The sequence below is a fragment of the Tamandua tetradactyla genome, chromosome 15, assembly GCF_023851605.1.
Source record: "Tamandua tetradactyla isolate mTamTet1 chromosome 15, mTamTet1.pri, whole genome shotgun sequence".
Classification (NCBI taxonomy): Eukaryota; Metazoa; Chordata; class Mammalia; order Pilosa; family Myrmecophagidae; genus Tamandua; species Tamandua tetradactyla.
In genome coordinates, this window is record NC_135341.1 from 29,240,595 (window position 1) to 29,267,437 (window position 26,843).

The 26,843-nt window shown below is 37.4% G+C and overlaps 1 protein-coding gene across 1 annotated transcript in view; it reads left to right on the plus strand.

Annotated features, from left to right (window-relative positions):
* Positions 1-26,843, plus strand: part of ERC2 (ELKS/RAB6-interacting/CAST family member 2) — an 865,607-nt gene that overhangs the window by 462,091 nt on the left and 376,673 nt on the right. The window contains exon 7 of the mRNA XM_077128970.1: positions 9,585-9,752. Coding sequence (XP_076985085.1) covers positions 9,585-9,752 — 168 coding nt within the window. The remainder of the gene's footprint in view (positions 1-9,584; positions 9,753-26,843) is intronic.

Consider the following 26,843-nt stretch of genomic DNA (forward strand, 5'->3'; position numbering starts at 1 on the left):
ACTATTAAGTCAAGTTGGAATATTAGTGAGAGAAGCTATAATACCACTCATTGGTACCTAGTTTAGAGCTATATATTTTAATAGGATATATTATTTCTTGCTATTCTTCCCCATATTTAAACTTCTGTGTGTCAGAAGGCTTGTGAGTCTGCTTGTGGTTTTGCACCATCTGGAAGTTTGAATTTGACTTTAGAAATGATGTCATACTTGCTTACTGCAAACCGGGCTAATGTTGGTTGAGAATTAGAAGCAATTCTGGTCAAGGCTTTGTCTTAACTTAAAAAAAAAAAAAAAGATTCTGAGCTTCATTTCTTGATTCTAGGAGATTGTGCAAAGCACAAAAGATAGAATGAAGGTGCCTGAAGCGCATGATTCAAATTTGTTTGAAGCTAAGCATGTGTTTCCCGGCACATGAAAAATAAATGCCCAAACAGAAGACCTCAGCTGTCACTGACTCAGTCCTGCCGTGTTGAGTTTGGGTGCTGCATGTTGTGTGTTGATCACGTTCATCCTTGCTCTCTGCTTTATTCTCAGAAAAATACTCGCATGGTCTGGGTTTCTTTTCATCTCTTCTGGGCTCAGGAAGGTAAGGCAGGGCACTGAGAGATCACACATGGCAAGAAGGTGCTACACATGTTAAACATATTATTCATCACTATAGAGTCTTTTTCTAAACTTGCTGCAGAACCTCTCACTACCTCCCATATTGTAATTTATTTATATCACAGGTATGGATATTGGACATTTCCTTTAGCCTGGATATAGACATGGTGCTAACGGGACCATAATCATGGGTTTACTCTCAGATTCACACTGAGTCCTGGTCAGCCAGTGTGCAAATCTCTAAGATTGAATATAATCCTTTATAATCACTGTTATAATCTGGAGTGCTTAGAATACCCTGCCAATTTCCAGGGAACTCACCAAGTACCATTCTTTATGCATAAATTAAGCAGCATATTTTTCCACAAGATATCATGAAACCTGAAGAGAAGCATTGGTATTATTACAGGTTGGTAGATGAAGAGAACTTTGCACAAAGATGGGCCACCTGGGAATCTAGCATTCTGATATTCTTAAGCTATAGTGTAACATGCATGAATTTCCCTGGGCTTTCTTTGGAAAGAGGAGGCCCTAAGCACAGTAGTATCCCTTCTCTTCACAGCCCCTAAATCTCTATGGCCATTATGAGAAGAGGTACGGCTATCAAATATTAGAAGAATTTCCAATTCTCATACTTCCCAGTCAAAGAAAATCCACACTTCCTCTGCCTGGTGGGTTCCAAGCACTCAACATCATCCCTTCTGCTGCTGGAACTTCCCAACATCATCCTTCTTTCTGAACTGAAAACTGGAGAAACTCTCTGCAGTGCCCATCTCACCATCACCTTGGACCTTTAGAAGCACAACTTTGTCACTCCTTTCTAGGAAATGAAGAGTCTATTCCAATAACTTTTTTGTGTGTGTCTCTAATGTCTCACCCTGTTGTTAAATCATCAGCCTTCTCTGATATATTCTACTAAGGATTGATTCCTACTTTTAATTGCAGGCATTTAGCGATTATCTGTTCCAACCTCTTTGTTTTACAGATGGAGAAACTGAGGCTGAATGACTGTGGGAGGTCAGGAGGAATTTACAGATATGTGCCTTGATTCTCATAGATAGTTAGGAACAGAATAGTGCCTAAAACCCAAGTGACCTCTTTCCATGTTTCCATGTGGCCTTTTGACCCATACGTCATTCCATAGAATTGATGGATTTATGTGTTTGGGCATATTATGGTATTTTTGCATCCTTTTTTAAAAATTCAGCTTTTATTAGAGAAGTTGTGGTTTGCAGAAAATATGGATTCCCATGTATGCCCCCCTCACACATGCATATTTCCCTATTATTAACACTGTGTGAGTATGAGAACTTTGTTACAATTGATGAAAAATATTATTATAATTAAATCTTTTACTCTAGCCTTTAGGTTATATTGGGATTCACAGTGTTGTATAGTTCTGTTTCTTTTTAAATTTTTATTCTAGTAACATATATACAACCTAAAATTTCCCCCTTTTAACCACACCCACATATATAATTCATTATCCATTACCAACATTTTCCATCACCCTAAACAGAAACCCTGCACCAACTAAACATTAACTCTCTATTCCCTACCCCCACCCCAGCCCCTGGTAACCTGAATTCTATTTTCTGAGTCTGTGAATTTTCTTATTCTAATTATTACATGGAGATCATACATTATTTATCCTTTTGTATCTGACTTATTTTGCACAACATGATGTCTTCAAGGTTCATCCATGTTGTTGCATGTATCAGAACTTCATCCATTTTTACAGCTTAATAATATTCCATTGTATGTTTATACCACATTTTGTATATCCGATCATTTATTGATGGACACTTGGGTTGCTTCCATCTCTTGGCCATTGTGAATTATGATGCTATGAACATTGGTGTGGAAATATCTATTCAAGGCCCTGATTTCAGTTCTTTTCAGTATATACCTAGAAGTGAGATTGCTAGTTCATATGGTAAGTCTATATTTAACTTTTTCAGGAACCACTTAACTCTTTTCTATGTCTGCACCATTTTACATATCCACCAACAATCAATAAGTGTTCTTATTTCTTCTCATCCTCTCGAGCACTATTATCCATTTTTAGAATATTAACCCTCCTTCTGGGTGTGAAATGGTATCTCATTGTGGTTTTGATTTTCATCTCCCTAATGGATACTGATGGTGAGTATCTATTCATGTGCCAATTGGCCATTTTTATATGTTCTTTGGAGAAATATCTATTCAAGTCCTTTGCCCATTTTTTAATTGGATCGTTTGTGGTTTTGTTATTGAGTTGTAGGATTTCTTTATATATCCTGGATATTAAACCCTTTTTAGAAATATGATTTCCAAATGTTTTCTCCTATTCTGTTGGCTGTGTCTTTTAATTTCACAATCATGTCCCTTGATGTGTAAATTCTAAAATTTTGATGAAGTCCCATTTATCTATTTTTTTCTTTTGCTTTTTGTGCTTTTGGCTTGAACTCTATAAACACTTGCCTAATACATGGTCCTGAAGATGCTTCCCTATGTTTTCTTCTGGGAGTTTTAAGATTTGAGCTCTTATATTTAGATCTTTCATTCATTTTGAGTTAATTTAAAAATATAGTATGAGGTGGGATAAACTTTGATTCTTATGCCTATGGATTTCCAGTATTTACAGCACCATTTGTTGAAGAGGCTACTCTTTCTCCATTGAGTAGTGTTGGCACCCTTGTCAAAAGTCAGTTGGAGGGCAGGCCACGGTGTCTCAGCAGGCAGAGTTCTCACCTGCCATGCTGAAAACCTGGGTTTGATTCCTGGTGCCTGCTCTTGTGAGAAAAAAAAAAAAGAAAAGTCAGTCATAGATAGAAGAATTATTTCTGAACTCTAAATTTGATTCTGTTGGTCTATATGTCTGTCTTTGTGCCGGTCTCATGCTGTTTTGATTATTGTAGCTTTGTAATACTTTTAAAATTGAGACCTGTTAGTCCTCAATTCCATTCTTCTTTTTTGGTTTTGTTTTTGTTTTTGGCTATTCCACATTTCATGATTAGATTTTCTAGTTCTGCAAAGAAGGCTGTTGGAATTTTTCTTGGGATTGCATTGACTCTGTAAACACTTTGGGTAGAATTGACATCTTAACAATATTTAGTCTTCCAATCCATGATGAGCACAGATATCCTTCTACTTGTTTTGGTCTTTTAGCAATGTTTCATACTTTCCTAAGTACAAGTCCTTTACCTCCTTGGTTAACTATATTCCTAGATATTTGAAATTTTTAGTTGCTATTATAAATAGATTTTCTATCTTGATTTCCTTTTCAGATTGTTCATAACTAGTGTATAGAAGCCCTACTGATTCCCACATGTTGTTCTTGTACCCCACCACTTTATTGAATTCATTTACTAACTCTAGTACCATTGTGGTGGATTTTTCAGGACTTAACTATATATAGGATCATGTCATTTGCAGATAGGGAAAGTTACTTCTTCCTTTCCAGTTTGGATGCCTTTTCTTTCTTTTCCTTGCCTAATTGTTCTGGTTTGAACTTCAGAAATATTGAAGAACAACAGTGAAAGTGGGCATCCTTCTCTTGTTCCTGATCTTAGAGGGAAAGTTTAAGTCTTTCTCCATTGAGTATGATGTTAGCTGTGGCTTTTTTTCCATTATGTCCTTTATCATGGTGAGGAAGTTTCCTTCTATTTCTAATTTTTGAAGTGTTTTTATCAAGAAGGGATGGTGGATTTTGTTGAATATATTTTTCTGCATCAGTTGAGATAATCATATGGGTTTTCCCCCTTATTATATTAATGTGCTGTATTGTACTAATTGATTTTCTTATATTGAACCACCCTGGACTAAATCACATTTGATTATGTGTGTAATTCTTTTAATATGCTTTTGTGCTTGGCTTGCTAGTATTTTGTTGAAGATTTTTGCATCTATATTCAGAAGGGATATTGGTCTGTAATTTCCTTTCCTTATGGTATCTTTACCTGGCTTTGATATTAGGGTGATGTTGGCCACATAAAATATGTGAGGAATTATTTCTTCCTCTTTGAATTTTTAGAAGAATTTGAACAGAACTGGTGTTACTTCTTAGAATGCTTAGTAAAATTCACCAGTGAAGTCATCTGGTCCTGGGCTTCTTTGTTTTGAGATTTTTATGACTGATTCAGTCTCTTTAATTGTTACTGGCCTATTTCTTCTCCAGTCAGTGTACTACTTTGTTCTGGGAATTTGTTGATTTTATCTGTCTAATTTGTTGGCAAACAGCTGTTCATAGTATCCTATTAAAATTTTTTCTCCCCATGGGATCAGCAGTGATGTTCTCCTTTCATTTAGGATTTTAGTTGTTTGTGTCCTCTCTCTTTTTTTTCTTCCTAAAGGTTTGTCAATTTTCTTGATCTTTTCAAAGAAACAACTTTTGATTTTGTTAATTCTATTTTTTTAGCCCTATTTCATTTATCTTCTCTAATCTTTGTTAATTCCTTCTTTCTGCATGCTTTGGCTATAGTTTGCTCTTCTTTTTGTAGAACCTCCAGTTTTGAGTTTAGGTCTCTGATTTGAGATCTTTCTTCTTTTTTTATGTGAGCATTTAGAGGTGTAAATTTCGCTCTCAGCACTGCTTTTGATACATCCCATAAGTTTTGGCATGTTGTGTTTTCATTTTCATTTGCCTCAAGATATTTCCTAACTTCCTTTGTGATTTATTTTTTGACCTATTAGTTGCTTGACCACATTGTTTGAAATCCACATATTTGTGAATTTTACATTTCTCCCTCTTTTATTGACTTTTACCTTCATTTCATTGTTGTTGGAAAAGATGCATTGTATGACTTCAATATATTTAATTTGATGGAGATTTATTTTGTGACCAAATATATGGTCTGTCTTGGAGAATGATCCTTGTGTACTAGAGAAGTATGTGTGTTCTGCTATTGTTGGGTAAGTTATTCTATATATGTCTGTTAGGTCTACCTGGTTTAGAGTTTCATTTAAGCCTTCTATTTCCTTACTGATCTTTTTGATGCTCTATCCTTTTTTGAAAGTGGTATATTAAAATATTTTAGTAATGATATAGAACTGTCAAGTTCTTTCAAATCTGTCAATATTCGCTTCATATATTTTAGGGCTCTGCTATTAGGTATGTACATATTTGTTATCTTTTCTTGTTGAATTTCCTCTTTATTAGTATATAACGGCCTTCTTTGTCCCTTATTACAGCTTTTGACTTAAAGTCTATTTTATCAGCTATTAGTATAGCTACCCTAGCTCTCTTATGGCTGCTACTTACATGGTATATTTTTATCCCATTCTTACACTTTTGGCCTTCTTATGCCTTTGAGTTTAAGGTGAGTCTCTTTTAAGCAGAATATGGTTGCCTCATGCTTTTTTTAAATCTATTTTGTTAATCTCTGCCTTTTGACTAGAAAGTTTAACCCATTTACATTTAAAGCAACTACTGATAATGCAATACTTTCTTCTGCTGTTTTATCTTATCTTTGTAAGTCTTATGCCTTTTATTACCCTCAATTCTTCTGTTAATGTCTACTTCCATACTTGCTTGTTTTTGTTTTTGGTATTGTATCATTTTGAGACCCTTTTCACTTATTTTTGAATACATTTTTCATGTATTTGCTTTCTGGTTGTTTGGGTTAAAATTTGACATCCAAAGCCTATGGCACTCAGATTTGAGTTAATACCAACTTATCTTCAATAGCATACACATAAACTGTTCCTACCTGTTTTTGGTACTTGTTACAAATGATCTTGGTACATTGTATGTCCAAAGCCATAGAGTCATCACTTTTTATTCATTTGCATTGTAGCACCTTTACGGGGAAGTCTTCTTAATGCTACATTTTCTTGATTCAGCAGTCACTTTTCTCATTTATTGCAAACCTTACGATGTTTTCTAGAATTTTGAATAATATGGTTCTGACAAGTTTTGCTAGTTTTTCAACAATTCTATGAGAGAACAGTACCCTTTGCCATCGTGGTCAACTGAAGTTTATCCTTTATTATTATTATTATTATTATTATTATTATTATTATTATTATTATTATTATGACTTTCGTCTGTCTTTTTAATTCAAATTCTATTTGTCTGCAGTATTAAAAAAATCCAAAAATATATATCAAAATTTTTTTTTTTATAAAATGCAGCTGTCCTGGTCTCATACCTGTCCCATTTCTCATTCTCCAGAGATAACCGCCTTTAACTTTTTGTCTGATTATTTTGATATCTGCAAATAACATGCTTGAATCATTACTCTTGATTGTTGATATAGCTACTACTTATTGATTTCTTTCAGTGGAGGATGAATATAAAACTTCCATCATCACCACACCCTATTACCCATGTGAACACTTTCCATTCTCGCCCACCTGGCATAATTCTCCCAATAGAGGTGTATGGTGATTTGATTACCAGGCTCGAGTTTTCTTTGCTAGTTTTGATTTCTCTCTTTCATGAGGGAAGTTACTCAAATATACTTGTTAATCTTCAGTTTTATATGTTATCCATATACATATATATCTATCTGTATGTATATGGTTATCAATTTTATTGAAATATAAATTATAAGTGTATAGTCACTGAATTTTGACAAAGCTATACACCCATGTAATCACATGGTCACTCAAGAATAGTACAAAAATGTCTATCCTGAACCTTTGAATCTGTCCTCCCCATCCAGGCAACTGTTGCTCTAATTTCTATCCCCATGGATTAGTTTTCCTTTTCCTAGAACTTTATAGTAATGGAATCATACTATCAGTCCTCTGGCTCTTATTTATCATGGTTTTAAGATTCACCACATTGTTGTGTGTATCAGTAGTTCATTCCTTTTTTATGTGTAAATAGTATTCCCTATAATATACTTATAACTCAATAATATTCCAGGTGATAATATTTATGGCTAAATAATATTCCACATAAACGCATTACAGTTTTGTTTATTTGTTTAGCTGCTGATGGACATGTGTTGTTTCCAGTTTGGGCCAGTAAGAATATTGCTGCAATGACATTTATATAAACATTGTTTTGTGGTCATTTTAAGAGTTTTTTTTATTGTGAAAATAAAATATATACAAAAAAAGAGAGAGAAAGAAAAAACCAATAATTTCAAAGAGCACTCCTAAAAGCAGCTACAAAACAGATTTTACAGTTTGGTATGGGTTACCATTCAACAGTTTCAGACTTTTCTTTCTAGCTACTCCAAAACACTGGAGGCTAAAAGAAATAATCAATATAGTGATTCAGCAGACATACTCATTTGTTAAATCCTGTTTTCTCTGTTTTAACTCCTCCTTCTCCTTTGATCCTTCTCCCACCCTATAAGGATCATTGATGCTTTCATGTTGAAAAGGGGTGTCAATAATAGGATAGGGAGATAGAATTAGTTGATATTCTTGGGGAGACTGGACCCTCTGGGTTTCAGGGCTTATCTAGCCTAGGAAACCTCTGGAGGTAATGGGTTTCAGGAAAATAAATTTAGTGCATGAAACTTTATAGAGTCTCAGAGCCCTGGGTGTTCTTTAGGGTTAACAGGAAAGATGTTGGTTGGGGGTTTGCAAACCATGGAAATCAACAATATTTAGCTGAAGATTATAAGAGTAGCCTCCAGAATAGCCTCATGATTCTATTTGATCTCTCTTAGCCCCTGATATCTTGTTTTATTACGTTTCTTTTCTCCCTTTTGGTTCGGAAGGCGTTACAGGCCCTATGGTGCCAGTGTGTCCATATAGTTCATTTTGGTATGTTGTAGTAAACATGATATGTTCCTTTCCTATGTCAAGAAAATTGACCATTGGTTATTTCATGCATCCCTTCTCAGAGTGACCAGGACAGATCTTTTGGGTGATAACTCCTGATAGCCATGAATGGTTCGAACCCTGGCCTTTATATATGATCATACATTCAGGTGTAATCCAGAGAAAAGTGTATCACAATAATATCTGTTCAAAAGACAGCCCAATCATTTGGCAAAGGATTGTACTCTTTTTCTATATCCAATCAAAAATGTAAATGTCTTACGAGCAATAAATAAAACATCTTTGTTCAGCTAAGAATAATTTTCTTAGAAATCTCGTAGCCTGTTATTGAAAATAATTAGGAACAATAATTCTCCAAATAAAGTGTTTTTGCATTTATAAACATGGGAGGCAAAGTAGTGCTTGTAAATCAATAAAGATTTTTAAAAGGCTGTAGAGGATTCACTTTAAAATGATCTTTTGATGATCTTCATGTTCTTTCAAATATCTTATTTCTCCTCAGCCCCAGTGATTATTTTCTGTAATCTAGACTGAGTAATCTAGAATGAGTGCCTTGCACACAGTTTTCAGAATGTAAAGGTAAAAAAAAATAAATAAAGCTTATGTTTTCTCATTTTGTTAGTGCCATTGGAAAAGCAAGAATTGTAATTTTCTAATTTTTGAGCTAATATAGCAATAGGGATTTTTTTGTAGGCTTTCCTTTCTTTTCTTCATATTTTAGTATTTGGAAAGTTGTCTTCCATAACACTAGAGAATGAATGTTGTTTCCACATTTTCTTTTTCTAGCAGCATTTATTTTCTCTTGGCAGCTTAGACTTCTAAGTTAGGTGTATTTCACTATGTACCAATTCTTGTTCTTCTAGATGTTAGTGGCAGGGCTTCTTGTATCCCCCACATTCCTAGAGGATGCTGCAAAGTGTGAGCGGCTTTAACCTCATCCTCCAAGCCCTCAAAGGCATGGAACATTAATGTGCTTTATTTCCCGACCTGTGGCTTCAAAACGTGGAAACATCACTACTTATTTTATATAAACACTATATTCCTAACAACGTGGCCCTGTTGTGATGTCCACCCACCAAGGCTTTAGGTAGATGTAGGCTGTAGCACAGGCAGCAAGGTGTGGTTCCTGAGCAGTGGCGTTTGAATCATGCTGTGCTCGGAGGGCATCCCCCATGCCCCCCACCCAAGGACATAACATGGAGTTACTGCTGACTTCTTTGCAGAACCACAACCATTTTTCCTTTTCCGGATTTCAGGTGGATGCGCTGAGATTACGGCTGGAAGAGAAAGAATCCTTTCTCAATAAAAAAACGAAACAGCTGCAGGACCTCACAGAAGAGAAGGGGACACTGGCTGGAGAGATCCGTGACATGAAAGATATGTTAGAAGTAAAGGAAAGAAAAATCAATGTTCTTCAGAAAAAGGTGAGTGACCCAGCTAAGCCTTTTAGGTTGGGAGTTGTTGGATCAGAGACACGGAGGCCTTTAATCAACCATGTTTGGTCATTTCAGAGGAATTTCCGTGCGTGTGTAAAATAACAAATTATTTTTTTAGGATTTAAATGAGAAAGTATACACTTTTAACTTACTGGTAATTGAGTCATGTCACTTTTAGCAGAACCTGATAAATTTTTTATTCAAGTACATAAAAAACTAAATAGCTATGTCGTTTTTCATTGGCTGGTTTCTAATCTAGAAGTAATTGCACAAACTTAGATATACATCTAACATAATAAAAAACAAGTTAAAATGTTAATGTTTCTGTTCTCTTTGTTGAAAGTTGAACAATGTAGTTTGTGATCTTAAATGTATTTTAGATATACTTTTATTTACATAAACTTTGCTAAACTCAATACAGATCCATTTAGATTTTTTTGCATGTTTTATACCCATTATTTACTTGGAATCAATGAGGGAATGTATAATAAGTTTCAAGCACAATGACTTAGAACATAAGAAGCTCAATTTGGATAGAACCCTTCTTTTCTTCCTACTTTCCACAACTAGTTTTCTCCAATGTTGAGGATTTGGCTTTGTGATGGTGCTCTGATTTGCTTTTGGAGAATTGCCCCCTTGCGGTTTTAGGGGGACCAGAGGGTATCCTGCCTTTTCCTAGCCAAAGGTAGGCTTGAAGAGAAGATAATTCCTGCTGTTATAAACAAATATAAAATGTTTTGGAATGATATAGGGCTCAGAATAAAATGCAGGCAGCCTGGAAACCGTGTGGGAGCCCCATACTATTCAGTGGTGGCAGCAGGAGGCAGTTGGCCAGGATTCTGCCTGAGACAGCCGCTGTTGCTAAGCGCTCACGCTGTAGCTGCAGACACATAGAATCTACTGGCCCTTCCCCTTGGAGTTGCCTGCTATTGTCATCTCTTACCTGGTTTATACTAATAACTTCCTGTTTCATCTGCTTCTACCCTTACACAGATGCTGGAGTTATCCTATTAAAACATAAAATAATTCAGGTACCTCTCTGATCAAAATTCCCATAATTTGTGGGGCTCAGTGCAAAATGAAACTGTGGGGCCCCTTTTTAAAAGATTATTGAGAATTTGAAGATAGTAAAAGCAAAACTTTAAACAAAATGTACCCCTTCTGAGCAAGGGTCCCTGTATTTCCTCCCTAAATGTGCCCATCCTTACTCAGAATAACAGTGGAAGGTCCTATAATGGCCTGCAAAACCTGCATGGTTTCACCCTTTTCGCTTCTCTGCCCTTTTCACTATTGTTCACTTGCACCAGCCACTCTGGCCTTTGTGGACCTCAGGCCCTGACACATGCTGCGCCTTCTACAAGGACATTCTTACTCAGGATCTGCACTATTCAATATGGTAGCTACAAGTCAGGTATATGGGGCTATTGAGCTCTTGCAATGTGGCTAATCCACATTGAGATATGCAATTAAGTATAAACGACCCACCAGATTTTGAAGCATTATTATGTAAAAAAGAATATAAAATATCTCAGTAATTTTTATATTACTTGAAATAAAATATTTTGGATATGTTGAGTAATATATAATAATAAAATATCTTATTCAAATTAATCTCCCCAGTTTATTTTAAATATTTTAATGTCACTTATAGAAAGTTTAAAATTCTTGTATGGCTCCCATTAGGTTTCTTTTGCATAGCTCTGCATGCAATAAAAATGCATGGCCCATCTCTTCTTCCAGGTCTCTGCTCAAATGTTACCTTCTTAGAGGCCTTCTTTTTTCATTTTGCATAAAAGAGCACAACCACTCCCACCGTCCATATTTCCCTATCCAGTTTTGTTTTCCTAAGTAGCATTTATTACCATCTGACAAATGAGTATTTTTTTAAAGTGTTTCTTCACATTAGAATATAAATTCCAGAAGCACGGAGGGTTTATCTGTTTCTACTGTTATATCTCCAGCACACAGAAGGTGTAGATGCTCAATAAATGTTTGTTGAATGAATGAGTAAACTTCTCTCAGAGTCAATCTGGGTAGGAACATCTGACTGGCCAAGGTTGGGTCATAAGTTTACCTTTTACAGCCAGGAAACCTTTCTTTCCTGGGGCTTCGACTCAAGGACAGAGCTTTGCAAAGATGAAAATAGCAGTTGGCATTCATTTGTTATTGCAGAGGGGCTGTGATAAGATTATATCAATACATTCCTAATATCTAGACCCCTGTATAGATTTTAGGTGTGCTTGTCCTTCTGTAAATGATTTTTCTGTTCTTTCCTAAACTCTTAAAGTCACCCAATCTCCTCCCAACAAATTTCCTTTTCTTTTGAAGTCAGAATCCTTTAGTAAGTAGTAATCCATGTAGTAGAATAATGACTCCCAGATAAAAAAATAATCCAGGTTAGATTTAAACCGAATCATGGAAGTTTCACCAAAATGTTCAAACTAGCGACACTATGTTTGAATTGCACTCTCAGGATGTTGGTAATTTGATGGATTGTATTCTTCTCCCAAGATCTTCACAGACCAGGCTCTGGTATTTGGCTCCCCCTCTTGCAGCTCCAGCTAATTGGTATGGATAATTAGAAGGGACTTGGCAGAGACTGCAGAGGACCCTTAATCAAAGGGGCTGTCTAGGGCAGGTGGGACTGACAGAGACAATTCCAGTAGCAGTTCTCAGAGCATGTGGGAGAGACTCAAAAGAAGATTTTTCATTAAAAGTCTGCGGTAGCCAATGGTAATAAAAGCTGATGTTTACTGAATATAGTGGTGTTGAACACTGAACTCTGGATACTCTGCTCTGCTCATTGCATGCCCCTTTCATTTACTTTTCACCATGACCCTTGAGGCAGGCATGACTATTAACCCCAGAAAACTGAGAAGTACTGAGTCCACAGCAGTTAAGAAACTTGCCCAAGGTTACATGGCCTAAAATAAATAGAAGTCCTTAGGAAAATAGGATAAAATTGTGAATGCAAATTAAAAGAATATGGCTCACTTTCCTTTTGCCCTTAATTTTATGATGGCCACACCTGTTGTGAGGGTGAATTGAGGAAGAACACTATAATTGTTCATTGTTATGGGAGCTGAAACTAAGAGCTCTCATTCTTGATGAATAAATGGCAACAATTATCTCTGAAAAACTTTTCAGGTGGTACTTCCAGTCTATAATGACAAATGACCAGGTCTGTTTATGAGACTAGTCTGCTAAATTCCAGACATTCCCCTCCAGCCAGACTCAAAACCAGTTAAGGTTTGGAATGAATTTGGAAATCCTGGTACAAAACTGGCTCTGTAATTATGGCTTCCTTTGGTAACATGATCATGACCTCACTTGTTTAAATCATGTAGATAATGTATTTGGAAATATTTCATGTAATCTGGAGAGGTTGCTCAGTTTTTCACTGAGTGTTTACCAATACATGTGGAGAGGAAGTAAAACCACCTCATGAAAGAGCAGGAGGTCTGTTATATCTGCAAAAACAAAATAATTCCCGAAGAAGTGAAGCACACAATTCAGAAAGGGGCTCAAAACGTGGAAATAATGCAAAAACAATTGGTGCAGTGTAACGTTGTCTTTGGGGCTTGGGACTCTTTGGAGTTTTGAGCACATTCAGCATAATTGGTTGTTTTAGGACAGGCCTGGATTGGAACAGCATAAGGTTTGGATTAGGGTGTGTTGGCATGGAAGAATAATAAACTCATGTCAATGTCAGAGGTGCAGCATTACTTAATATTTCTTTCTCATAGACTTTTTGGCAAACAGCACTGTGTTTTGATGCCAGTAGAACTGGGCATGCTCCCTTCATAGCTGTGTTTAACCTGGCGAAGCCAGACTTGCACCTCATATCTGTCATCTCTGCCTTCAGAGCCCTGGGTCTCAGAAGTCTTGGGTACTCCATTAGTCACCTGGACAGGTCACGAGCCCAGGTAACAGGCACAGATACGATGTTCTCATCATTTTGCCACTTGAGGAAGGAAGTGAGGCTAAATAAATGGAGGACTTCTGGTGGCCAGGGCATCTCTGATTGGGTTTTTACAGGAACACTGAGGTCAGCAAAAATGGATTAGTAGCCCTATCACCAAAGTTTCGGCCCTACTTATTGCAAGTTACTGAGTTCATTTAGTAGGGGACAGAGATGCACATGCGGGAAAATCATTTCATGACATAGCCCCTTTCTACTATGATTCCAAAGTCAAAAGGGCAGCCTTGATACTGTTCCTGTACATGAAATCAGACTTCAGTTGATGAAGTGCTACCTGACTATTGAGTTTTTGTAGGAAATGTCATAAAACCTTGAGGACATTGTACATTTGGAAAGTATGTAATGTCCAAATTTTTAGGGCATGGTAGCATTATTTGAACTCGATCAAGTTCGGGCTATTAGGTAGCATATAGATTCTTGCAACATAAACTTGCTATCCTAGAAAAAATTTTAAAAGCCGTCAAAATTGGACAAAAATTCCATCTCAATTTTTCATTCTAGGTCTTAGTCCCATAAGCAATGGGAGTTTTTAGAGCAGAAGTAATTTATTTATTAGCGATAGAAAAACAAATGGTGCTCTCCCTGGAAGCCAAGTTCACTGGTGACCTCTTGGGCTCCATAGTTGCCCCGGTCGGAAAGGACAGGGAGGGTTTAGTGGAAGTGGTGTGTCTGAACCTGCCCACTTCGGTGACTTCATTCTGCCTATTTGGAAGAGTAGTCTAAGTACTGACTGAAGATCAGGAGTGAGGACTCTATGGAATATGGTTATTAGCATACTGGGCTTCCTCCCAGAATTATAAAAAATGGTAATACTTGAGAAAATTACTACAGAATGTAGATATTTCCACATAAGTTGAAAATTGAAGTAAACATTTTTATTATGAATTATAACATATATGCAAAAAAAAGCATCAATTTCAAAATATATTGTAACAAAGGGTTGTAGAACCGATTTCAGAGTTTGGTATGGGTTACTGCCCCACAATTTCAGATTTTCCTTCTAGCTGCTCCAAGGCACTGGAGACCAAAAGAAATATCAGTATAATGTTTCCGTGGTCATACTTATTTGTTAAATCCTATCTTCTGTTACAACCCCTGAGGAAGACTTTTTGATTCACTTGCGCTCTTTCTCACAGTGTTTAAACACCCAGTTGGACGTCTATATTTGTTGGCAAACTAATTTTTTCAACATATGCAAAACCGCCCTCGTTTTGTGTTTACTGAGTGCTCCCTATGTGTTACCTCAGTTCGAGGTTCAAGGAGAAGTAAGACATTGTCCAGTCCTCAGGATGCTGGCAGTCTGGCTGGGGAGACAGACACACATAAGCCTAAATATCAGTGGAGTGGGGAGCATTATATGGCATGTCACTGGAGCATATTGCTTTTTGTGTATGATCAGCCAAAGCCAATTCTGGCCAAGAGAATTTCTTGCAGAGATATCCAGTTCCCAAGCATTGAAAGAGGGACTGGAGAACAGGTTGGAGATGGTTGAGAACAAGGACATGCTCTAGGAGACCAAGAGAAGGCAAACACTACCATGACCTCATAACCAGGAGAGTCTTGTCAGTTGTTTTCTTTGCTGATAGCTGTCCTGTCTCTCTCCTCACTCTGCCCCTTCCGTCATACCAGAGTCAAGATTCAGAGATCTGGGACAAAGCTCTCAATTTCATACACCTGCCTCTCATTGGCAAAATCAAATTGGAAACTCCCTACAAAGGAGTTTCAGAAATGTTGTTTCCAAGCTTTACCTGAGCCTTTTACTCAGTTCTCATGTAAGTGTTTTTTGGACATGTTTTTTTCTTATATACTTTGTTTTCCATTCGGCCTCGGGGGTTCTTAGGCTTCTTTATATATAGATGGATGATGGAGAAAGCAGTGGTCAAGGTTTGTATTGTGATGGGCTATTTGTAATGGAAAAACCATGGCTGTAATTCCTGAGCTGTCTACTAACAGAGTTATGAAAAGGTCAGATAAGTATAGCCCAGTAGTTAAGAGTGCTGAAGTTAGGCAGAACTGATTTTCATTATCAGTCTGTTACTTAGCCGCTGTGTGTTCATAAGCAAGCCCCTTCGCTTTTCTGAGCAACAGTCACATCTAGTGTAAAAGGGGGATGGTTATAATATTTCCTATTTCTTAGAGTGGTTAATGTCATTCATTAAGCAAACTTTATTGTTCACCTGCTTCTAGTGCTGGGGATAATCAGTGAATTTCACTGACAAGGTCCCTGCTTTTATATGAGATAATACAGGTAAAGCATGTAGACATATCCACAAAATGTTAGCCATGTTCCCATTCCCAGAAAAGAGAGATCATGTCTTAAAGCCTTTTATAAAGAGCTCTGCAAGTTATGGTGACATTTTATAATTAAAGCTCTTAGATAAATCTACTTAAAAGATAGTCTAGGGTGGGCCACTGTGGGCTCAGCAGGCAGAGTCCCCACCTGCCACGCTGCAGACCTGGGTTCGATTCCTGGTGCCTGCCCATGTAAAAAAAAAAAAAAGATAGTCTAGTACATTCACATGATTCAAAAGGAGTGAATGTATGTAATAAAGTCTCCTTCCTACCTGTCTTCCTTAGCTACCTTTTGCCCTCCTTATAGGCAGTGACTGGTTTGGGTGTATCTGTGCTTTTCCAGATATATTTCATGCATATTTCAAAATATACAATATTTTCTCCTTTATGGAACAATTAACAAGAAATTGTTTTGCACATAAGGGCCCAGTCCCTATGACTCACCAATCATTTTTGTTCTTAACTGACATTGCAGGCTGGGAGAGGTTTTACACTCTTGGGAAACCATTTCCCTCAGACACTTAGCTCAATTTGGAATTACCCAACCCTTTAAAGGATGTTGGCTTCCTTCACAGGGCTGAGCTTCTGGAGGCCCCTATTCCTGATTTCCATGATCTCTAGCTCCTGGTAGAATGCTTGGCCTGTGATGGTCCTCAATCAATAGGCATTGTATGAAAAAATGAACTCATGAATTTGGAATGAGTAAGAACTTGGGAGAGGAAAGGTGCTTTGAGAGCCACTCCTAGCCCAAGAATACTGTCAGCTGTGAGGAGAGTCATTTACCCCAGGGACATATCAAACCCACTCCTTGTACCAGTATAGTATGTTTTGTGTAGACCACAAGATGGAAACATCTCATGAACAATAAATCACAGGTGAGAAAATGACTATTGCTCTACCCATACCTAATACTTCTAGACTCCATTCCCTTGTCCTGGTAAGGTACAGAGGGTTGAAGGTTTGACTGAGAAAGTTAACTATTCCTACATTTTCTTTTTTAATAATAAGAGCATGTGGCATATATAGAGAATACTCTTTTTGCTCTGCCGATAAAATGCTTCTTTCTCTAGTTCTCACTGCTAACTTCCTGGATTAGTAGAGGCATCTTGTTTTATGAACTTGATAAAATGAAATTGCTGGTGATGCCAATAATAATTTTGAGATTATTATTGATTATGTTATTATATGTGATTGGGCCCTTGCTCTATACCAGGTACTGTTTTAGGGACTTTGTATTCTTATGTCATAAATCCTCATACACAAGAAAACAAATGACATATAGGTTCTTTTGAAGTGAAGGTCTGTGGCTGAGAAAGTAGCTTGCCCAAAATGGCAGGGAAAGGTGGAGCTATTCTTAACTACCTCACTGGTTTGGTTGTTTCTTACTTTGTGATCCAGCTTCCTTCATGAGACATGTGGAAATGTTAATCCTTGGAGATTAGCTAAACTACGGATTTGAGCAATTTACCTGAAATTTGTATAAGCAATGATGCTATCACTAAACAATGGAATAAAAAAATAGGAAACCAATGAAATAAAAAGATATGATGCCACATCTGGGTTCAAAACATTTATATTGATACTATGTAGTTTCTGTTTGTTTTTTAATTTCCCAAATAGATTCTTCCTACACCATTCTAAGCCACTGATATGTTTTGATGCTTAGTTTTTACTCTTTTTGGCTGTTGGCTTAAAGAACTAAGACCTAAAAAATGGTTTGAGAAGAGTCAGAAATTTTCTTGGAGTGGCTACAGATGAACTCACAAGTTGGGAGATCAGAGTCCTAGGATGGATGCAGTTGGGGAAGCTGCTCTGCTCTGCAGCGAGCAGTCCACCTAAGGTCTGACCACCTCCATACAGTCGAGCTCAGTCTGTATCTGAAGCCGGAACTGGGCTGGTATCCCAGGGAATGGATCCTCAGCCACACTGACCATAGATCTAAGGCAAAGGTTTGCAACTGTGGGCCTTTTTGCTGCCCTCTCTGCTCCAGAGGGACATTTGGCAATGTCTGAACACATTTTTGATTGTCATAATTGGGGGATTGCTACAAGTGCCTGGTAGGTAGAGGCTGAGGATACAGGGATATTGCTAAACATCCTACAAAGCACAGGACAGATGCCCAATTGTGCCACAGTTGAGAAACCCTGGTCTATGGGATGTTCTTTCTGCTCATCTGTGTTTGGAGCTACCCTTCTCATCTTTGTTCTCTATTCCATCGGCCAGACGTTAGTTTTCCTTAAAGTGGTTTATACTTAGTACAGCAGACATTTTCTCCTAGTATTATCTTACCTGATGCACTTAACATTTTTTCCTACAACTTTCTTTTCATTTTAGGCAGTTTACAGTGGTGAACATCTTATGTATGATGTTTAAAATTTTACAAATTACTTTCTGTTTTATAATTTTCACATATAATAATCCATATTTATAAGTTATCTTTTCATAGTACTCTTGAACTGAAAGAATTGTTATCTTTTCATAGTACTCTTGAACTGAAAGAATTATTAAAAGTGATCTGAACACAAAGGTCATGATATCAACTAATTTTTTTGGGGGGGGAAGTGCTGTAATATAAGGAACATATAATAAAAATGAAGTGTCTGCTTTTAGATGGAACAGAAATAGTTTACCCAGCAGGTATCACCCAGTTTAAATTTATTTGGCTAAACGCCAGCATTCCATTTGGGAAATACTAACCTTTAAGAGTAAACTTTTTTTTTCCTGATACAACATCCACTTTATTTTAGCACTCTTTGGTGCTGAAAGTCTAATTTTAATTTCATGTTAAATATATTTGCTTCATATGTTCTGTCTAGCCATTTGGGATATGGTAAAATTATTTGTACAACATGGATTGAACATAGAATTATCTAATATATGGTTTAAATATTTGCAACTAAAAAGGTATCATCTAGGTTAATGTTTATGGTTTGCCAATTTTGTTTTGAACAGGGCCTCCCTTGGTCTAGGAAATAGAAGAAAAGGTTGGCTTACTACACATAGCGTCTGCTCTCTATGTTAAACAGAAGCATTTTGCTCTTGCATCATTTAATACCTTATGTCTTCACCATGGTATGAAGTTGATGCCAAGGTTTTTAGTGCAGTGAAATTCCACATAACCAGTAATCACCACGTGGATGTGGCTGCTGCTCTTGGCTAGAAATGCTCACCCTAATGTTGGAGTTTAGCCTGGGGTAAAAACAACTTAGTGACGTTAACCAATTGATCCTATCGGCCAGAAATCCATTTGCCTCAATTAAATGATATTTCAAATGTACCCTTGTCTTTTTCCATGTCCCTTGAGTAGAAATCGTGGCTTCCTTGGAATGTCTAAGCTGCAGGCCTTCTTTGCAAAGCAGTGAATTCACCAGCCTCCTCTTTTGGGCATGGTGCTTTTTTCTAGGGAATTGAAAGTTGCCCTTCTTATAGAGATAATACTGATGAAATGGCGTCTCATTTTTAAAGGAATCACAATGAGAAAGTTTTGCCTTATGATGGAGCTCTTAAAATTAATGCTTAAATTGTTCAGAGTTTCTGTTTGGGGCAATGAAAAAGTTTTGGTAGTAAGTGGTGGTGACAGTAGTACCACACTGTGAACATAATTATCAGCATTAATTATATATTTAAATATGATTAAAAGGGGAAATGTTAGGTTGTTATATGTGTTACTAGAATAAAAATTTTTAAAACAACAATGTACGATTGTACTATACAAACACAGAACCCTAATATAAACATGGACTGCTTAATAGCACAATTATAATAATATTCTTTTACTGTTTGTAACAAATGTGCCACGTTAATGCAACATGTTAATAATAGGGAGTTAATGGGAACTCCATATTCTCTACATGACTTTTCTGTAAACCTACAACTTCTCTAATTAATTAAAAGAGTGTTTAGGGACGCTTGCTCATTCATTTACTAATCCATTCATTCTTGCATTCACTCAGCTTCTACAGGAAGCGTCCTCACTGAGCTGTCTCTCTTCCCTTGGATTTGATTGAACAAAACCCAATGTTATTTGATTTTAAAGACATGCAAAAAATGGGTCTGTTTATGAAGCATGGGGATAATCATGAAGACAAAAAAATATGATAAAATAGAAAACCAGGAAGACATTCGATGCTTCTTCCTGGTACAGCCTTTTGCTTTTTCCCTTTAGTATATTTCCCTTTAGTATATCCAGAGGGATAAAGGGTTACAGAGCTCATTAGTGTTAGAACCTGGACTGTACCCAAGAATCTGAATACCATCAGACCATTCCTTTCCTCTCTCCCTATTCCTAAGGCGTCTGAGACCTCAGGCACCATTGTCCCACACAGGCCAGCTTACCTGCCTGCCTTCCTACCACTCAGGCACCCAACAGGACAGAAGGAACATTTCTAATGAGCTGGATGCTCTGCAGGCACTAGGGGATACATATGCTCACATAGAAGGGATAGTTTCTGCCCTCTGAGAGCTCACATTCTGGTGGAGAAAACCAGTGAGCATATGATTACTGTGCAGTGTGTGATGCCTGCTAAGCAGGACGCACATATGACGTGCATATAGGAAGGACATCTCACCGTGCCTGTGATCAGGATAGTCAAGGGGGACTTTCTGGAGGAGGTGATGACTAAACTGAGAGCTGAGGGACTAGGCCTAGTTGTCCAGTCAAAGCAGTGAGAATAACGTTTGCAAAGCTTGGGCAACAAGAGGCAGCACAGTGCATTTGATGAAATTAGAAGTAATTTAATACAGCTGGACCACACTGCCCTACCCCATTTAAGGAACAAATTACACAGAAGATTTTCTCTTAGCAATCACATTTATTTTATAATTAAGGTTTGGGAGTCATTTTGACTTCCTATTGTAAATGTGTCTTCCAGTCCCTTGTGACTTGCAAGTGGCAATAGTGATTAGCTGTGCTATTTCAAAATGCAGTTTAAGGCCAGATCATGCTGAGAACTGACTCTCATTCAGTGAGAGAGCTGATCCTGAGCCAAGGGAGGCAAATTCTCTTTTAAATAAATATTTGCTTCTAGGTTAAAACCTTATATTCTGTATTCAATTTCAACATGATGGATTTTTTAAAGGTTTGTTTATAATTACTCGCAAAATCCCTTGAAGATTTAAAATAAAAATGCCCAGAGTGTCGTTACTGTGACTGCTACCCTAATGGGTACAGGCATTTTGACACAGCTGTCAATCTCAGCTGACAGCTGTTGCTGATTGTTCGGTGATATTGGATGAGATTTGGTTGAGTCTTCCCATATTTTAGTCTGGAGATGATTCCATTTTTCTTCCCACACACTCCCCAGGCCATTTGACTTAAATCAACCTTATTTATGTGAGAAGAAAGGTTTTCTGTTGGCCTTTTGTACTTATCCTCTGTTTGGCAGTAGATTCTGCTTTGTTGTAAAGAGTTTACACACAACTTGTATTAGCATTTATCATGTTATATTGTACAGGGAAGTCCATAATTCAAGACTTTAAAAATACATGTCTAAGTTTCTCATAAGAATAAATGTAAAATAGGGGTGATGTGTTCTTGGGGTGTATAACTCCACAGTTATTGTGGATTATAGGCATCTCTATTGCAGTCTTATCACCAGTAGTTTTTCTTTAATCTTTAATCTGATTATTTACAACTTTTGCAAACTAGGAGGTGCAACTGCTTTCATCTGATGTTATTGTAACAGAAGTTGAATTCTAAATTAATGGTGCATAGTATGTGTTGATTTGGGGCCTTCATCATAACATTTTGTCTTATTTACCTCCTTTTCAGATTACTGATTTTTTGAGAACCAGCAGTAGCATCAACATGTAATCAATCCTTGGATAATATGATAATTGTTTATTACAGTAATTTTCAATTACTAGCAACTGTGCTGGGGTGAGGAGAATTCTAAAATGCTCCCCAAATTTCCTGCCTCCTTAGTGTGCATGCCCTGCATAATCTTGTGTGTAGGGTGGATTTTACTCCCGTGATTAGGTTATGTTATATGGCACAGCTGACTTTAAGAAATGGCGGTTATACAGGTGGGCCTAATCTATTCATACCTGCCCTTTTAATCTGGGTACTAAGGTTAGAGATAGGGGAGTCATAGATTCAAAGCATGAGGAGGGTTCAACATGTGAAAAGTTCTCTATTGTCGAATCGAAGATGGAGGGGGTTATGGGGCAAGGAGTGGGATCAGCCCCTAGAACTGAGAGTGGTCCCCAGTCAATTGTCAGCAAGGAAACTGGGAGCTCAGCCCTGAAACCAAAAGGAACCGAATTTTACCAACAGCAAGAATGAATCTGGAAGTGGGTTTTTCTTCAGAACCTCCACACATATGCATTCAGGCTGACACTTTGATTTCAGCCTATGAAACCCTGCGCAGAGAACCCAGCCATACTGCCCTGGACTTCTGACTTGCAGAACTGTGAGCTGAGAAATGGCTGTAGTTTTAAGCTACTAATTTGGTGGTAATTTGTTGCACAGCGATAGGAAACTTACACAAGTATTAAAATAGCTGCTCAGTAGTTACCAAACCCCTCATAGAAGTTCAAAGGCAAGTAAACAATAGCAAAATTCTTAGGATGCTGACAAGAGATGTTGACTCACTAAAGCGGTACCTCTGTGTAATGAAAGCAAGTTCTAATGCTTTTGGCTACTCAGCTTTGAAACCATGGGAGTTTTGATGAATTTTTATAATGTTGAGGGGGATTTGCCTTATTTCAAAGTATGTGCATGTAAGTGAGCCTTTATTTCAATTTTCAGATTATACTATTTCAGTTTCCTTAATTAAAAGTTCTTAAGAAGTGATGTTTGGGCTCCTGTGTAAGTTTCCTTGTCTAGATCCTGACTTCAGCCATGGTAGTGACTGGCTCGTACTCATCTTTTTTCCCTAGTACCTAGCCTAGTGCTTGATGCATTGTAGGTGCTCAATAAATGCTAGCTGGAAAATTGAAGTGGGACAGAATGAATAAGCAAATCTGTCCAAAGTTCTGGTTAGATTCAGAGTGAGTAAACAAATAGCCTTGACTGTGGCCCAATAAAACTTTATTCACAGAAACAGGTGGTGGACCACCTTTGTCCCACGAATCATGGTTCATTGAATTCTGATGTAGATCACAAGTTAAAAGGGCTCCTAGGCAATCCTAACATATATTAACCTTCACAGCAAGTTTGATTTATTTATAAAGCATGCTTTACATATATAATAAAGTTGAACAAGATGTACTTCTTTTGCAGACTGTATTTACTGTTTGTCTCCGACATCCCTCGTGGTGCAAAGGGAAGTAAGTCATTTACCCCCAGGGATGAGGTCTTCCCATGTTTTGGTTGCATTCTGTAGTTTTTTTCGGTGGGTAAAGGCTGAATGAAGCAAAGCTAAGCAAACAGGATATGCTCCAATGAATAGCTCCCATTGATGGGGATGGAAATATTTCTTTTTTCAGCATGAAAATATGAAGTTAAATTCTGCAGGTCGCATGTGATAGTCCGACATAAGGAGCTTATGAAGGGCAGCATACACACACTCTGAGACCCTCTCCAAATTATGAATATTTGTGAACTTGTGACTAGCTGGAGGCATAGACAAGAATGGCCAGGTGAGCAGGCGGGAATAGCAGTGAGGACCCTTTGCTGCTGCTCCATGTTACTAGCACTTTTCTTTAGAGTGTGCAGTTGTGTGTTCCCTGAGAGACAGACGACAGGGACAAAATGCCAGGTAGCCTGGGGAAGACCGATGTGGGACATTTGTCCAGAGCTGCTTAAATCGACTGAGCCTGCATCTAGGACTTCATCCTAAGAAAAAACTAAGGATATAGGCAAACATTTTGGCACAGGTTTGTTCATGGCTTGGTTCTTTTTTGTTTGTTTGTTTGTTTTTGCCATTCAAAGTAAATGTTTCAAAGCAGAGGGAGTGACTAAATAAATATGGTATATTCATATATCTGATAGAAGACCATTTAATGGCAAAGCTATTTACATTACTTTGTTAATTGAAATAATAAACTGTTTATGATATGTATTAGAAGGTATTAGAGAATGCCTGTTTTCCTACACCCTGGCAGTCTCTTTATAGTCTGACCCCTTTTTTTTGGTGTGTTTTTAAAAAAATACACTCAAAGGGGTGCCAGGGCGTTCAGTGTAGATGCCTGCCTGCCATGAGGGAGACCTGGTTTCCATTCCTGGCCCATGCTCTTCCCCAAACCAAAAATAAATAAATGAATAGTAAAACGAGCAAAGAAATAAATGAAAAAACCCAACAAAAAAACAAAAATTCAACAAATGGTGCTGCAATAAGGAGATACTCACATGGAAAAAGAATGAAATGTGACCCCCGCCAAACAGAATACAAAGAAAAAAAATGCACTCACATGCATAAACGTATCACTATAACTAGTTTAAGATCATGGGCTATGGTAGGACTCAGCTTTGAATCTCAGCTCTGTTACTTATAAGCTGTTTAACCTTGGGCAAATTACATTTCTTTGCCTTGTTTCCCTGTCTTTAGAATGAGCATAAGCTCACATCTCTCTCTTTCAGTCTCAATTCTTCTCAATGTAGTAGGTGTCCAAGAGGTATTAGTTGAATGAACAAAGTGCCCAGATCTGTTGGCAGACACCCAACTATTATTTCTGTATTAAAAATGAGATTTTAAATGCTCAACTATCAACTCTCTCAAAGAACTTGAAAAGAAAATGGAAGTACTTTATAAAAGATCATTTTAACATTGATTTTTAAATTTGTATGTAGTAAAATTCATCCTGTGTTGTATTGTTCTATGGGTTTTGACAAACGCATATAGCTGTGTAAGACAAATGCATTCAGTTGTATAAATCATGATACAGAACAGTTCTATCACCTCAAAATATTCCCCCACACTGCTGCTTTGTAATCCGTTCTTCTCCCCAGCCTCCAACCTCTGGCAAGCACTGATTTGTTCTCCAGCCTATAGTTTTACCTTTTTCAGAATATTGTATAAATGGACTCATACAGTATATCATCTTTTGTGTCTGGCTTCTTTCACTTAGCTTAATGCATTTGAAATTTATCCACATTGTAGCCTTTATTAATAGTTTACTCTAAAGAGAATACCTTTACAGATACCTGTGAGAGTAATGCTTGTTATTTATAAAATTGTCAGTGTCATAGCCACATGGGTCTTTTATCCTTGAAGTTGTCCTGAAGCCAGAGTATATGACAGTTATTGAGAAACAGTCTATCCCAACCCAGCCTGTTGAGTGAGGGGTCTGAGAGCCACAGTTCAAATGCATTACCCAGGATAAGTTTGACAGAGTTGCAAAGTGTAGTTCCATCAGTGCTAAAACAGCATAGTTATATCCTTAACTTAGTTTTATTGCCCTTAGCAAACATTGTGTTGCTTTCACATTAAAGGTCTGTGGCATCCCTGTATTGAGCAAGTCTACTGGTGCCAATTTTCTGACAGCATATGTTTACCTCATGTCTCTCTGTCACATTTTGGTAATTATCATAGCATTTCAAAATTTTTCATTATTATTATATCTGTAATGGTGGTCTGAGATCTGTCATCTTTGATGTTGATATTGTAACTGTTTTGGGGTGCCACAAACTACGGCCACATAAGGTGACAGACTTAATTGATAAATGCTGTCTGTGTTCTGACTGTCCCACCAACTGGCCCTTCCACTGTGTCTCTCCCTCTCCTTGGGCCTCCCTAGTCCCTGAAACATAAAAATATTGAAAATAGGCCAATTAATAACCCTAGAGTGGCCTCTAAATGTTCAAGTGAAAAGAAGAGTCACATATCTCTCACTTTAAATAAAAAGCTAGAAATGATTAAGCTTAGTGAGGAAGGCATGTCGAAAGCTGAGACAGGCCAAAAAACTAAGCCTCTTGTGCCAAACTGTTAGCCAAGTTGTGGATGCAAAGGAAGAGTTCTTGAAGGAAACACATGAATTCAGTGAACACATGAATGATAAGAGAAGCTAGAGAAGAGAAGTCAATGCCTGGCTTCAAAGCTTCAGAAGACGGGCTGACTCTCTTGTAGGGGGCTAATAAAGCTGGTAACTTTAAATTGAAGCCAACACTCATTTACCGCTCCAAAAAACCTAGGGCTCTTCAGAAGTGTATTAAATTTACTCTGCGTGTGCTCTATAGCTGGAACACCAAAGTCTGGATTATAGTACATCTGTTTAAAATATGGTTTATCGACTGTTTTAAGCCCACTGTTGAGACCTACTGCTTAGAAAAAAAGGATTCCTTTCAAAACATTAGTGCTCTTTGACAATGCAACTGGTGACCTAAGAGCTCTACTAGAGATGTACAACAAGATTAATGTTATTTTTATGCCTACACACACCCATTTTGTAATGGATCTAGGAGTCATTTTGACTTTTAATTATTTAAGAAATACATTTTGTAAGGCTATCGCTCCCATAGATAGTGATTCCTCTGATGGATCTGGGCAAAGTAAATTGGAGAGGATTCGCCATTCCCAGGTTACAATATCAACATTCACAGGAATTTGGAAGAAATCGATTCCAACTCTAACGATGACATTGAGGGTCCAGGGAAGGAAAAAACTGCATGTGTAGTGTCAATAGCAATAGAACTAAAATTAGTAGTGGAGCCTGAAGATGAGACTGAATTAATAAAACTTTAATGGATGCTTCCTATGGATGAGCAAAGAAAGTGGTTTCTTTGAAGTGGTGAAGATGCCATGAACACTGTTGAAATGGCAACAGAAGATTTAGAATTTCATTAACTTAGTTGATAAAGCAGCAGCAGCATTTGAGTGGATTTACTTCCATTTTAAAAGAACTCCTACTGTGGGTAAAATGCTACC